Here is a 13,432-nt window from a genome sequence, read left to right as displayed (position 1 = left end):
TCACATTTATTGTCTTAGCAAGATGTTTGTGGCAACCTCCTTTAATCTCATGAGATTAAGGTCCAATCAAACATTTATTCTCTCACTTCAGATTTTGGAAGGTCTTAGTTTCCCGCAGAGAAGATAAGGCCATCCCTCATTTAGTCTCAATGGATAAGTCGACAGTTTTCCTGACAGGTGGAAGTTACCTTGTAATTCAACTTCTCAGATTGTACAAAGATTCTTTCTTGAGACATTGAATCTGTGGCAAAAACCAGCAAAAGGGAAGGGACAAGTCTCCTCCATTCACCCTTTTTGATGCTATCCATTTACATTGAACTTATTTCAAGTACACAGTTTCCTCCACACCCGAGTTGGTTAGCATTACCACCACGTTAATTGTCGTTAGATGAAAAACAAGCACACCCGAGTTGCCGGTTACCGGTTAGCATTACCACCACGTTAATTGTCGTTAGATGAAAAACAAGCACACGAAATGGACACACAGAAAAGAAAAACAAACAATAAATACAAATCAGTGGGAAAACCAAATCTAATTAGCAATTACCAAATAGTCATAATAACATATTCATATGGTTTTAAAATGTGGTGCTCTAAATGAGCTTATTTCAATGATACTATTCAAATTTTGACTTGTAACATGTCCCATAAAAATGGAGCTGGCCAATATTGACCAGGTTTTTTTCTTTTTTCTTTTTCTGACAGATGGAAATTACATTCTAATTTAACTGCATTAAATTGTACAAAGATTCTTCCTTTCCTGCTCCTGAGTACACTGAATCTGGCCTAAACCATCAAAAAAGAAGGGGCGAACTTCCATTCACCCTTTTTTTTTTTTTAATCCTAAGCTCCTCCCAAACTCTCTTCTTTCACCACCTAAACCGAAAATGTTAGCCCAAAGAATCCCAAGTATTTACAGAAATGCACCCCTGCTCGATTTCTCTACCGACATGCACTCCCTTTTCTACTTTCACTTTTCCCCACCGCCAAACCCCAAACCCGACCGGCCGAGTCGGGTACCGTACCCGTACGGGTCGGTCGGGTTGCAAAAGTTCTGAGTCATAACGTTCGAGTTCTGAAAGAACCCTGAGTTATCAACCCGCTGAGTTCTGAACCCGCTCTGCACCTCCTCGTCCACCGTCTTCGCGAGCCTCTCCGGCGGCGATTCCACGTGGCAGAGCGGCGGGATCGAAGGGACGTACATGTCATTGTTGTTGCTATAGTTCACATTCATTTGCCCTTGGCCTTGTTGGGGCTCGTTATTGGGACACAGTTCAGGCACCACGTTGAACCCGGCGAGACTCGCCCAGTCGAAATTTCCAGAACCCGTCTGAAACCCGAGCTTGCTGTCCTCCTGCTGCTGCTGCAGCGTTTTGAGCGAGTTTATGCGCGGCAGAGTGAAGGAGCGGTCGTCAATCTCCGGCAGCCACTCGAGCACGTCGTCCAGCTGAGACGAGCAGGAAGACGACGAGCCGTTGCTGTGCTCTATGCTCGAAACACTCGTCGTCATGGGCTTCTGCGCAGCTGAGCTCGAGCTCTTCTTGTAAATACGACACAAAACCCATTCATCCAACTGCAACAACAACAAAAACCCAAAGATTAAACCATTATCACACAATCAATTTAAATATATAAAAAAACAGGGGAGAATATAAATTCGATAAAATTAAGTACCTTGGAGCTGCCATTTTTGCGTGAAGGTTCGATTAGACGGTACTCGTGCATAATCCAATTGGTCTTGGTGCCTTTGGGGGCTTTGCCGACATAGAAAACCAGAGCTTTTTTTATCCCAACTTTTCGACCTTCAGTGGTGATGATCTTATCAGTGCCGGTGGCTTTCCAGTACCCAGACCCGGCTACCCTGTTGGGTCGTGACCCATTTGGATATTTCCGGTCCCTTGGACTGAAAAAGTACCATTCTTTTTCACCAAATATTGCTTTGCCTGCAAAACCCAGGTGAAAAATTGTTCAATATAGTTCGAATTGAGCCATATCAGAAAATGGGTAGGGATAAAGTAGTCAAATAAGAAATGGGTTTTGGCTCTTACTTGGTAGAACCCATGGATCGAACTTGTAGAGATCAATTTCAGCTATAATTTGCAGACTGAATTGGTACCCAGCAACCTTGCGGCACAGATACTGAACCAGAAGCTCTTCGTCTGTGGGATAGAATCGAAACCCCGGTGGCAAGCTTAGCTGAGAAAGTGGGTCGGTTTCTGGCACACCCATTTTTTCTGACAAAAATTTCAGGGCTTGAAATGTGAATTCAGAAAATTTCAGAGAGGAGAAGATGGAACACAGAGAGAGAGAGAGAGAGAGGGATTTTGAAATAATTTCTAAAATCCCAAATATTATTATTTCTTTTTTTTCAGTTTCCGAGATGTGGCGGTTATTTAAATAGAGCAAGCAGGAGGGGGATAAGTACGGTCGTTTTGTCGTGCTGTGGGCTGGCTGGGGCCCACTTGAGTTATGCACCGTTTAAAAGCTGCCACGCGATGCTTTTAAAGTTCGACGTTATCGTGCGGCCGACCTTATCCGATAGCGAGTACGGTTGCTAGGCTTTGGTGCATGAACCGTCACGAATATAACAGTGGTGACTCACCCCGTTACGAGACGCGTGTCGATCGTTCGCAAAAGGGTCCAGAAGCTTTTCTTGGCGCGAAAAGGGGGGCCTCGATCTTTTTGAGGCTTTGCGAGGCATTTTCCACGCGTGGTTTAACCCACGTCGGTACACAAGGCATGGGACACGTGCCAACACGTGGACAGATGAGAGGGGAGTTAGGCTGGAATTTTTTCAAAAGATGGGAGGCTTGAAAGGGAAAGAAAAGAAACAAAAAGTGGTGCGACGGTGGCACTTTGGCAATGAGAGTTTGTATAAAAAATACTTTTTTATTCTCGTTTCATCGTGCCTCTATTTATCGCCTCATGTTATCTATGAAACGATAAGAGATACATAAAAAAAATAACAATAAAACAGAAATAAGGAAGTGTCTCTCGAATTCATGAGAGTGTGTGTGCACTCTTTTATTTTGTCTCAATTCTTCAATTAGTGATCAATTCAATTATTTTATTGGTGTTTTTTTGGATGTGCGTGTGTGTAGGTCAGAACTTAGGGTTTCTTTCACTCATCAACTACAATGGGCTAAGCCTACAAGCATGCTGATTTGATTTGACTGGATTGGATTTTAATACAAGGGTTTTGGAGTTTTTAAATTTGGTATTATTTGGGATTCGATAAAAATGATGAGGTGGGTTGGTCAAGGTTTAAGAGGTGGAACCGGAGTGTTCTTGATTGATTTGGGTTTTTCTAGCATTTTGCAAACGTGGCCAAAAAGGAACAATTTTTGTAAGTCAAATGGGCACGTAGAAGGGTTTTGAGGTTTATGTTATGACATGTGGTTTCTGTGAGGATCAAGTTTCGACAAGTAGAAGCGGTCTAAGTTTGTTTTGTTTTTTTTTCCTTTTATGGGGTGGATTTGAAGTTTTGGGGACTTTGGTTTGTGCCACGTGCAGATTGTATAGTGCTAGATGGCGGCAGGCGACTGGTTTTCTGTGGCATTTGGACGGCTTCGCCTTTGAAAAAGGCAGAATACTTGTCATGGGAAACAGAGATTCGGGGTACCTACTTTTGAGTTTTTGCTTCATGCCTTGAACTACAACTTTGAACACTGAATCACGGAATAAATAATTGTTTGTTTCAGCACTGTGCTGTGTGGTTCGGATATGTTGAAAGAAAAAAGAGCTTTGATGAATTTTCCAAGCTTTTTCTATGTGCACTTTCTGGTTTTGTCACTTTTACTTTCTTTTTAAGAAAATAATATTTTATTAAAATATCATATAATGGATAATTAGAATAGCCAATCTACAACCCAAACGTAACAATTAAAAACAAGAGCAAAATCTTAATTAAAAGATTTGCAGTTTGAATACAATCATATGGTATAAAAAGAGCAAAATTACATAAACAAATACACAACAGTAAGCGATCCGCTCCTCAAAGACGACAATAGGTCTCCCTAATATTTATATTGCGTATGAAGTGCAGATGATTAAGAACAATTATATTGCTCAACATCAAAATTACTGAAAGGGGCTTAAAGTTCAAGTGATTAAGAACAATTATTATCGTGTGTCTGATGTGCGTTCACATTTAGTTGAGCCCACCAATACAATAGGTCTCCCTAATATTTTCCTTTATTTTGACCTTTGTGATTAATTAATCTAATCACTTTAGTTGTGGTTTGACTAGTGCATCAATTATTGGCTGCATAGCTTGGTGCACCTAAATGCATGGGATGGTGGGTTCATTACCACATTCATTTGAGACAACCATATACACACGCAAATCTATATTTTATGCTTTATTCCCGACGGCATTTAGAATGTCGTCGTAAAAAGTTTCGCTTATTAAACCTGTAGTTTCACATGTTCATTGACATTCAAAGTTCATACCCAGAATTTTACCAACAAAGAGACCAGACCGGTGAGCCCATTTCGGCGTTCAACATGTTGCCAGTAAATGTTGGACTTTTGAACCAATCTAGTCAAATTTTCTAGCTGTGCATGTGCACTGTGCATCCTTCAGAACCAATACAACCAACATGTATATGGACCACCTAATTCAACTCTTATCAACATGTTTAAAAATTCAAAAAATACTTATGCTACGTGATTAAAAAAAAAAAAAAAAAATCTCGCACGTGCAGAACGAAGGGGTATTTTAATTTAAAGTGTAATATTCTATAGGTGGGCGCTGCATCTGTGGTTCAACTTTCAACTTGACTATCGATGGGAATGATGATTACATCATTGCTTAACTGTAAAGTCTCATGATGTGACTTAATATTTTCAACGTGGCAATTATTCTCACGTTTTCTTTTTCGTAAATGTGCTTCGCTTCATTTTGTTGCTAACATAGATATACCGAAAGAATATCCCATTTTTCACCAAAAAATTAAAATAAAATAATATCCCCATTTTTTCACCCCAAAAAATGATGTAGGGAATATCGAAAGAATTAAGAGTACGACTGAGATCTGTTTTATCTAGCCTCATCACTCATAAGAACACTTTCACTAGTTAGCCCCTTGTCATGGCAAGGGGAGCCTAAGACACTACTATTCATGTGAATAGTGGCTGCCCTACCTCCCTTAACAAAATGTGTTTCCAGTAGTTTAGGCTTTCTATAGCAAATACTATTCATTTTTTTTGTTTTGTTTCACAACTTTGTTTACTTAAACAATTAATTTGGATAATATTTCGGATAAGATTTTTGGGTTCCTACATATGAAAAATCATTTTCTCAAGATTTTTAGCGGAGGTGCAATATTGACCAAGTATGAAAAATAGTTTTTCGAAATAATCATTTTCTCAAGAAAATTTTTGGCGGCTTTTATTCCTTACACATCAAATAAGAAAACTTGATTTTATGGGATTTTAATATGAAGTATATATTGACTTAATGAGCCATCATTCTTAGCCTAAATCGTATTTTGCACTAAAACCGATTTTTCATATTTTGATTTGGTGGGAATTTGATTTTCTAGTATTTAAATTTGAATCCAAACAGGGGGGGTACTTCCTTATTTACATTGTAAACTTAAGTAAATAGAGTAATATAAAAATAAATAAAAGTAAAAGGACAAAAATATTTACTTAAATGTTGAAAATGGAAATAAGGTATAGAGAGAAAAAAAGAAGTAATTTTTTGGTATTTTTTCAATTTTTTATTACAAAAATATTGGTTGTTGGTGTTAAAAGTGAAGAGTATTGGTTGGTATTTATAGAGAACAATTTCAGTATTTTTTGGGTATTTTTTAAATATTTTTTCAATTTTTTTCAATTTTTTATTGGGAAAAATTACGCCATGGATTCTTTGGAAAAAGGAGGTCGAAGAGCTCGAGCCAGCCACGCCACCAGTAAGCACTCGGGCCGAACCCCACCTCTGCCAGCCCAGTGCTGGCCCCCACCTCTTGCCCGGCTCCATTTTGTTGCTTGGAACGCCTACAAGACCAAAACCCCCTGAGCCCAGCCTGTATTGCTGGAAATGCTCTAACCAAGTTAGTTTTGTCATAGGTGGACATATAATTGATAATATTCTAATTGCTCAAGAGCTTATGCATAAATTTAAAATTTTGAAAGACAAAAAAGGTTTCATAGCTTAGAAAGTCGATTTGTCAAAGGCTTATGATAGGTTCAATTGGTACTTCATTGAGCAAGTATTTGGTGAGGTGGGGTTACCTCACATGCTTCGTCAATTGGTAATGAGCTGTGTCAAGTTTGTCCACTATTATATTTGTCTTAATGGGGAGCTCACTGAGACTTTTGTGCCAAAGAATGGGATCCTATTTTACCCACTACTTGTTTGTATTGTATATTGAGAAATTATCCCACATTATATTTGACACTGTTAACAGAGGTGTATGGAAGCCTGTAAAATCTTCTTAGTTTGGGCCAGTTATTTCTCATATCTTTTTTGTCGACGACCTTGTGCTGTTTGTTGAAGCTAGCCCCCAACAAGCCAAGATCATGAAAGATTGTCTGGAGGTTTTTGCCAGGCGTCGGGACAAGCTGTTGACTTTGATAAATCTGCTATTTTCTGCTATCCTAATACATGCAAGAGACTGCTCAGGAAATCAGTAATATTTGTGGTTCTCATTTGATTGATAATATGAGCAAATATTTGGGCATGCCTTTGTTACACTATAGGCCTAATAAAGCTACTTTTAATGGGCTTCTTGACAAAGTACGCAGAAGAATTGCTGGATGGAAAGGGAAACTTCTTTCTCTAGTTGGGCGAGCCACTCTTATTAAGGCGGTTGCTGCTTTTATCCCAATTTATACTATGTAAAGGACTAAATTGCCTGCAAGTATTTGTGAGGAGCTTGATAAGCTTAATCGTAACTTTTTCTGGGGAGGCAATGAAAAGAAAAACAAAACTCATTTATGCCAATGGAATTTGGCCTGTGGACCTTAGAGCAAAGGTGGTTTAGGTCTTGAGTGAACAACTCATATGAATTAGAGCTTGTTGGCCAAGATTGGGTGAAGGCTTCATAATAAAGACAGCAGATTATGGGCTAAAATTTGTGAGGCTAAGTATCTGCAAGGTAAGGACATCCCAGATCCCTCGCTCATTTAAAGGCCTGACTCCTCTTCTACATGGAAGGGTATCCTCCATGGTGCTGATTTGTTAGTGAAGGGTATTGGGTGGAGAATTGGCAATAGAGATCAAGTGAAGTTTTGGCAAGATAAATGGTTGAATGATGAGCCTCGGCTTAAGCACCATGGTAATGCTTCTGTCTCTGATCTGAATTGTCATATATCTTACTTCATTAAGGGAGGTTGGTGGGATATTGACAAACTCAGAATGGTGCTTGCTGAAGAGGTTATGCTGCAAATTATTAGTATTCTTGTTAATTTTTTTGGTACTACTTCAGACGCTCAGATATGGAATTCTACTACTAATGAGGTCTTCTCAGTGAAGTCTGCTTATAGTCTATTTTTTAAACCATCTGAGTGGTCTGATAGTCCTTGGAACTCGTAGTGTCTCTGTCATTTAGTTTTTGTGTGTTTAGGGTTAATCACCCCATTTCACAAAAAGAAAAAAGAAAAAAAAGAATTATGAGCACCATAAACAACTGTTTTTCAATTTTTAATGGAGTCCCGTTTGTGATTGCTTTTTATCGCTTAAAACCCACATTACTTTAAAGTGAAGCAGTTTAAGGTGTTTAGAAAAAATAAAATATCCCTATTATTTTAAAAGCAGTGACCTTTTGATAGAAGCTTTTAAAAGTAGGCGGGTTGCTTTGCAAAGATGCTTTCAAAAGAAGCAGAGATGAACCCTTAATAAATTTTTTAATTCCCAAAATACCATCATTAATTTTTAAAAATGACACCATCTCCACATCCAACTCTACCACTGCCACTTCCACCACCACCACATCCTCCTTTGCGACCACAACCAACAAGACGCCGCCACCGCGACCGCCACCTCCTCCTCAACCTCCACCACCACTACCACCACCACATTTTTCACAACCACCTCCACCTCCATCTCGTTTACCACCACCACCACATGATTAGCGCATAACACTTTCATCATTATGCCTATTTTAGTAAGTTATAACATTTTTATATTAAAATTTGTCAAACGGTTTTGACACTGTCTTTTGTACTAACCACATTTTAAAAATATTGTTTACCAAATATAGAACAGCTTTACTTTATATCTAATTATTTTCAAAGCACAGGAGAAGCAACTTTAGAAATAAAAAATAAAAAATAACAACAATCCTAAACTGTCCCTCAAGTTTGGAATATCATCCTGTAAACGAGTTCTTAAGAAGACCTTTACTTTTTACTTGTTAATAATTTACAGTGTGGGATAATATCCATACACGAAACATCATTGGTTTAAAGTTGAGCTTTGGGAGCTGCTTGTGGTTTTTCATTCACATTGAGGGAGCTGTTGTATATCTTGATGCCGTCACTTTTTTGGAGTCTACTAGATTAATATATCTACTGTTTTGTCTGTTATAGTCGCACACGTGCGAAGCAAAAAATGTCGATATGGTATTACAAGTTCACTAAAATTATAAATGTCTAATGAATTTAAAATGTTTAATGTAGAAAAAGGACACACAAAAAAGACATTTTAGAAACAGTGTGTAACTGTTTCCAAACATACCATAGACACAATATATTATCATATATGCCATCTCAGATTACTCCACCAATTGTCTACCTGCTCCCTACCTACCTTGTTAATCAAAACTCTCAAACTTTATGCCTCCCATATATTGTCTGTATTTAGAACACAAACCAAACTGGAAATCAACTTGGGAAGCAACATGTCTATATCCAAAATAAGAACTGCATCTGCATCTATACTAATCATATGGGCATCGTCTGACTTTCCATAAACCAAAAATTTTCCTGTGTGTGTTTTTTACCTTCACTTTGACGGGTCGAATGTTTTTCTTGAAGATATTCTCTAAGGTCTTGGGAAAGAGAAGAGAAATTAATTAAGAAATTCAAATCATGGGAAAGGGATGCGATATAACAAATGAGTTAGACGAGGCCCCTTTTGATGGGTTTTGCTTCAAGTTCTGTTCTGGTTTCTATATTCACAGCTAAAGCACTCTCTTATTTTCTGTCACTAAACAATCCCACAACAACTCTACTTCTTAAAAAACTTATTTACAATGTGGGTGGGATAATATTAATTTTTTAAAGTTGAGAGTTTAGAGTCCTCTCAGTGAGTTGCTTATTATAACCCCATTTTCATAGTGGACATAGGTGCTTGTGGTTTTTCCATTCACACATTGAAGAGCTCATCACTTTTCTGGTTGACTACTCGATTAATATCTAATGTTTTCTCTATTTTAGTCGAAGCACGCGCGGGAAGAAAAGATGTCGACATGGTGTTACGAGTTCACTAAAATACTAGAATGGAGAGATGATCATCATTATAAAAATACTAGACACAATATATTACTTATATATGCCATCTCAGATTACTCCACCAAATGTCTACATGTTCACTACCTTGCTAATCAAAACTCCCACAAACTTTATGCCTCTCAGATATTGTCTGTAGTTAGAACACAAGCCAAACTGGAAAATTAACTTGGGAAGCAAAATATCTAATCCGAAAAAAGAACTGCATCTGCATCTATACAAATCATATAGGCCTCCTATGACTTTCCCATAAACTAAGCATACTTTTTCTTTGTGACTCCAATCCTCATGAGGGCCAAATACCCAATTAGCCTATAGCCCACAAGCATTGTCGCCAAAGCAACAGCACCACTTATTTGGCCATCAAGCCCAACATGTTTTATATTTGGGAATTCTCTAACCAAGCAAACCCCACTATCACATGGGTAAGTGTCAGATTTACTGTATAGAGATCCCAGCAAGAGCTTGTATGAGTAGTTGCTGATGGAGATGTATTTGATCCAACCAATGAAAGCAGGAACATGTTGAACATAGTAACCTCCAGCTAGAAGAAATGACAGCATGAGGACTGATGCAAGAACAGTGGCCTTTTTTTGGTCCATTACCAGAGCCCCAAGAGCAAGCCCCATGCCTTGAGCTACTAACACACTGAGTAGCAGAACAAGCAAGGTGTGGAAGAAGTGTCCTGCTGTTGGTTTCAGCCCTGCCATCCAATATGTTATGGTCACAAATACGGCTGGAAGGACAAGCTCCATGGGAAGATCAGCAACAATCCTTGATATGAAGTAGGAGGAGAGTCTGTATGTTCCTGAAGATCTCTCCTTTTCAAGCATCTTGCGCTCTTGGGGGAAGGTGAAGATTGCTTGGAACAGAGGGAAAAAACCCCAGAATCCAGACATAAAGAAGAGAAGCCCAGTCTGCATACATAACCAACAAAAAAGATTCTCAAGTTGTTAAAAATGGGTTATGTTAGAGAAGCTATGATGTCCTTGCAAATTGTTGTCTCGAAAAAAAATTCTTTTGCATACTGAAACTTAGGCATTCCATGAAGTGATACATTATGCCATGCTTGTTGGCATAATTTTCAAAGTTACCGATATATCTATAATTTGAACTTGCTAGAAGAGATCAAGTACATTTTCTATGGGTTTAACTTGTAGCCTATAACTTCAACTATTGTGCCAAACCCAGAAACAAACATCCTCTGAATAGTACCAATCATAGTGAAACACTTTTTTTTTTATACCCCCATTAACAAACCAGATCATATATGTGACAAGTGAAGTATCAATCAGCAATTGGTCATAATTGATATTAGCACTAATTAGAATAGAATTTTTGTGGAATATGTCCCATGAGAATGCATATTGAAATTCCCCAAGTAACCAAAAAAAGAAGAAAATATGCATATTGCAAATACTAGAAAAGGGGGAGGAAGGAAGTGTGTTTTTACCTGATCCTGCAAGTGGGAAACATCTGACTGCCACCATAGTAGCCCAGAAAGAAGAGCCACCGCCACAACCTGACCAATCTTGAGACTGGAGAAGGACTCATGCCTCCTCTCTTTCAATCCTCTCCTAAGCAACACAGAGAATTGCTGCCACCAAGTTGTGGGCCATTTCCCGAACCTCTTTTTTTCTGATCCATCTTGAAAATGGCTGGAGTTGGTTTCTTGAATCTCAGCTTTCAGATTATCTAAACGGTTGTGCTTGTAGGCCAAGGCCAAGCTCTGCTTCACCTTGCTCTTGTTTTCATGCGATCCATCAGGCGCCAGACCTACATATGTAAAATGTAACAAAATATTTACTCACACAGACAATTTCACAAACATCTAATATACACTTGTAGTCAAACAACTTGCAATGAAATCCTATATCAAACATGGCATTAAGAATAATACAAAACTGAATTGAATAAGAAGAACAAATTCCCCAGGCATTTGAATAAGAAGAACATGGCATTAAGAATAATAAAAAACTTGCAATAAAAAACTGATGATAACGAATGCATTTTCTCATGAATTTGAATAAGAACAAATTCCCCAGGCATATCTGACAATGTTACAAACATTTCCAAGCCCCAAGCATAAGAATAAATTCTCACTGGTCGTAATTGGATTTCCCCAGAAATTTATTCAAACCCAATTTGGAAGTTCGAACAGTAATTAACTATGCACCACAGTCAAGGTAGTCATTGAACGAAGAGATGGACCTAAAGTTACATGCAATTACTGAACCCACGATCCATCAAACCAAAAAACAATGCATGCAGAATTTCAAACTAAAATATACGCATTTATAATGATTTTGACAGCTGAAATCAGGAATTAAGCTTGTAATTATTAAAAAACAAGAACAACATACCATTGGCAAGGTCCAAAAGAAAATCCGCAGGATTCATAGCTACCAATGGGACATAGCCAATGCCCGAAAAATAGTCCATGACCTCCGATACTTTTCCGAAATACAAACAATTCCCTTCCGATAACAACATCACCTTATGAAACTTGTAGAAAATCCTACTTGAAGGTTGATGGATTGTCATCACAATAGTTCTTCCTCCACTAGCCAAATCCCACAATGCCGAAACAATCCGCTGCGCCGTGGTCGAATCGAGCCCGGATGTGGGCTCATCCAAGAAGAGCAAGCTAGGGTTTACGAGTAATTCTTGGCCTATGCTAACCCTTCTTCTCTCCCCACCTGAAACACCCCTCAAGAACTCATCCCCAACGACACTGTTCTTGCACTTGGTTAACTCCAGTTGTATAATCACAGCCTCGGCTTGCATGGTCTTCTCGGCTTTGGATAGCGTGTTGGGCAAGCGAAGAAGGGCTGTGTAGACTAGGGTTTCGGTGACTGTCAAATGGGGGTAGAGAAAGTCGTCTTGGGTTACAAAGCCGATGTTTCTTTTCATTGCGTTTGAGAATGATTTATTGTTGTAGGTTATGGCTCCGCCTAGTCGACCGCCGAGCCGGCCTCCAAGTGCGGTTAGGAGAGTTGTTTTGCCGCTCCCGGAGGGGCCTAGCATCGCGAGGATCTCCCCGGGTTGAACAAGGCCCGAGACACCGTTTAAGATCACTCTCTCTTCGTTCTTGGTACTCTTCTTGGGTTTGATCTTGTAAACCACGTCCTCAAACTGCATAAATGTGATTAGTTGGTAAAAATAAAATAAAAACAAATCAAGACCAATGTGTGAAAGTGTGATAAGAGTTTTTCAAGAAAGCAAAAGAAAGAGGATCTTGATGAGTACCTTCAATGTGACGGGTCGAATGGCTTTCTTGAAGATAGCTGGGGCTTCAACAGTGTCGGATGTTGTATTAGTTTGACTTTGAATCTCTAAATCCACCATTTCTTGCTCCATGCTTGTGTGATCTTGAGATATCAAAGAGCTCTCTGTCTCTCTGTAGAGCTAAAACCCTCACTCACAATCAAACCCACTCTCCCTTTTGTTTGGATATTGAAAGAGAAGATCAGATGTAATAGCTAGCTGATCTATCTATCTATCTGTCTCTCTCTCTCTCTCTCTCACTATTAAATTCTGGGCAAGCAATAAAAGTATTGGGAAGGAGAAGTGAAATTAATTAGAGAAAGTCAAGTCATGCGAGAGAGATGAGATATAACAGATGAGCCAGACACGGCCTTTTTGATGGGTTTCGCTTCAAATTCTGGTACGCCCTTCTGTTCTGTTACACTTCCTCCAAGCCAGCACATATATACATACATGCACACATATCACTTGATTGAACAATCCCACTACAACTCTACTTCTTAAACCCTTTTTCCCAAAACATATGGTCGATCATTTACGAACGAGGACTGTACACTAATGCCAAATTTAACCAAAATATGTGACAGATTAATTACCCATTTTCTTATTATGTGTAAATATTCTTCCTCCATGGTGATTAAGTGCCTAAGCACAAAGATTATACAGGGACATCTGTTGAAACCAAAAGGCTAGCTAGGCTAAAAGA

At 38.8% G+C, this 13,432-nt stretch overlaps 2 protein-coding genes across 2 annotated transcripts; both read right to left on the bottom strand.

Annotated features, from left to right (window-relative positions):
- Positions 1 to 573: 573 nt before the first annotated feature.
- NAC3 (NAC domain containing protein 3) lies at positions 574 to 2,385 on the bottom strand. The gene is made up of 3 exons (XM_008228454.3): positions 2,049 to 2,385; positions 1,675 to 1,943; positions 574 to 1,573 (listed from the first exon to the last, which is right to left on the bottom strand). Exons 1-3 carry the CDS (start codon positions 2,227 to 2,229, stop codon positions 971 to 973), a joined length of 1,053 nt encoding a protein of 350 aa, XP_008226676.2. The 5' UTR covers positions 2,230 to 2,385; the 3' UTR covers positions 574 to 970.
- Positions 2,386 to 9,492: 7,107 nt separating this feature from the next.
- On the bottom strand, positions 9,493 to 13,080 carry ABCG9 (ABC-2 type transporter family protein). The gene is made up of 4 exons (XM_008228453.3): positions 12,709 to 13,080; positions 11,823 to 12,594; positions 10,913 to 11,235; positions 9,493 to 10,376 (listed from the first exon to the last, which is right to left on the bottom strand). Exons 1-4 carry the CDS (start codon positions 12,817 to 12,819, stop codon positions 9,714 to 9,716), a joined length of 1,869 nt encoding a protein of 622 aa, XP_008226675.2. The 5' UTR covers positions 12,820 to 13,080; the 3' UTR covers positions 9,493 to 9,713.
- Positions 13,081 to 13,432: the final 352 nt, after the last annotated feature.

This window comes from Prunus mume, linkage group LG3 (genome assembly GCF_029339155.1).
Source record: "Prunus mume cultivar Tortuosa linkage group LG3, ASM2933915v1, whole genome shotgun sequence".
Classification (NCBI taxonomy): Eukaryota; Viridiplantae; Streptophyta; class Magnoliopsida; order Rosales; family Rosaceae; genus Prunus; species Prunus mume.
Note: the sequence above shows the minus strand (reverse complement) of the source record. Positions and strands in the feature narration are given on the sequence as shown.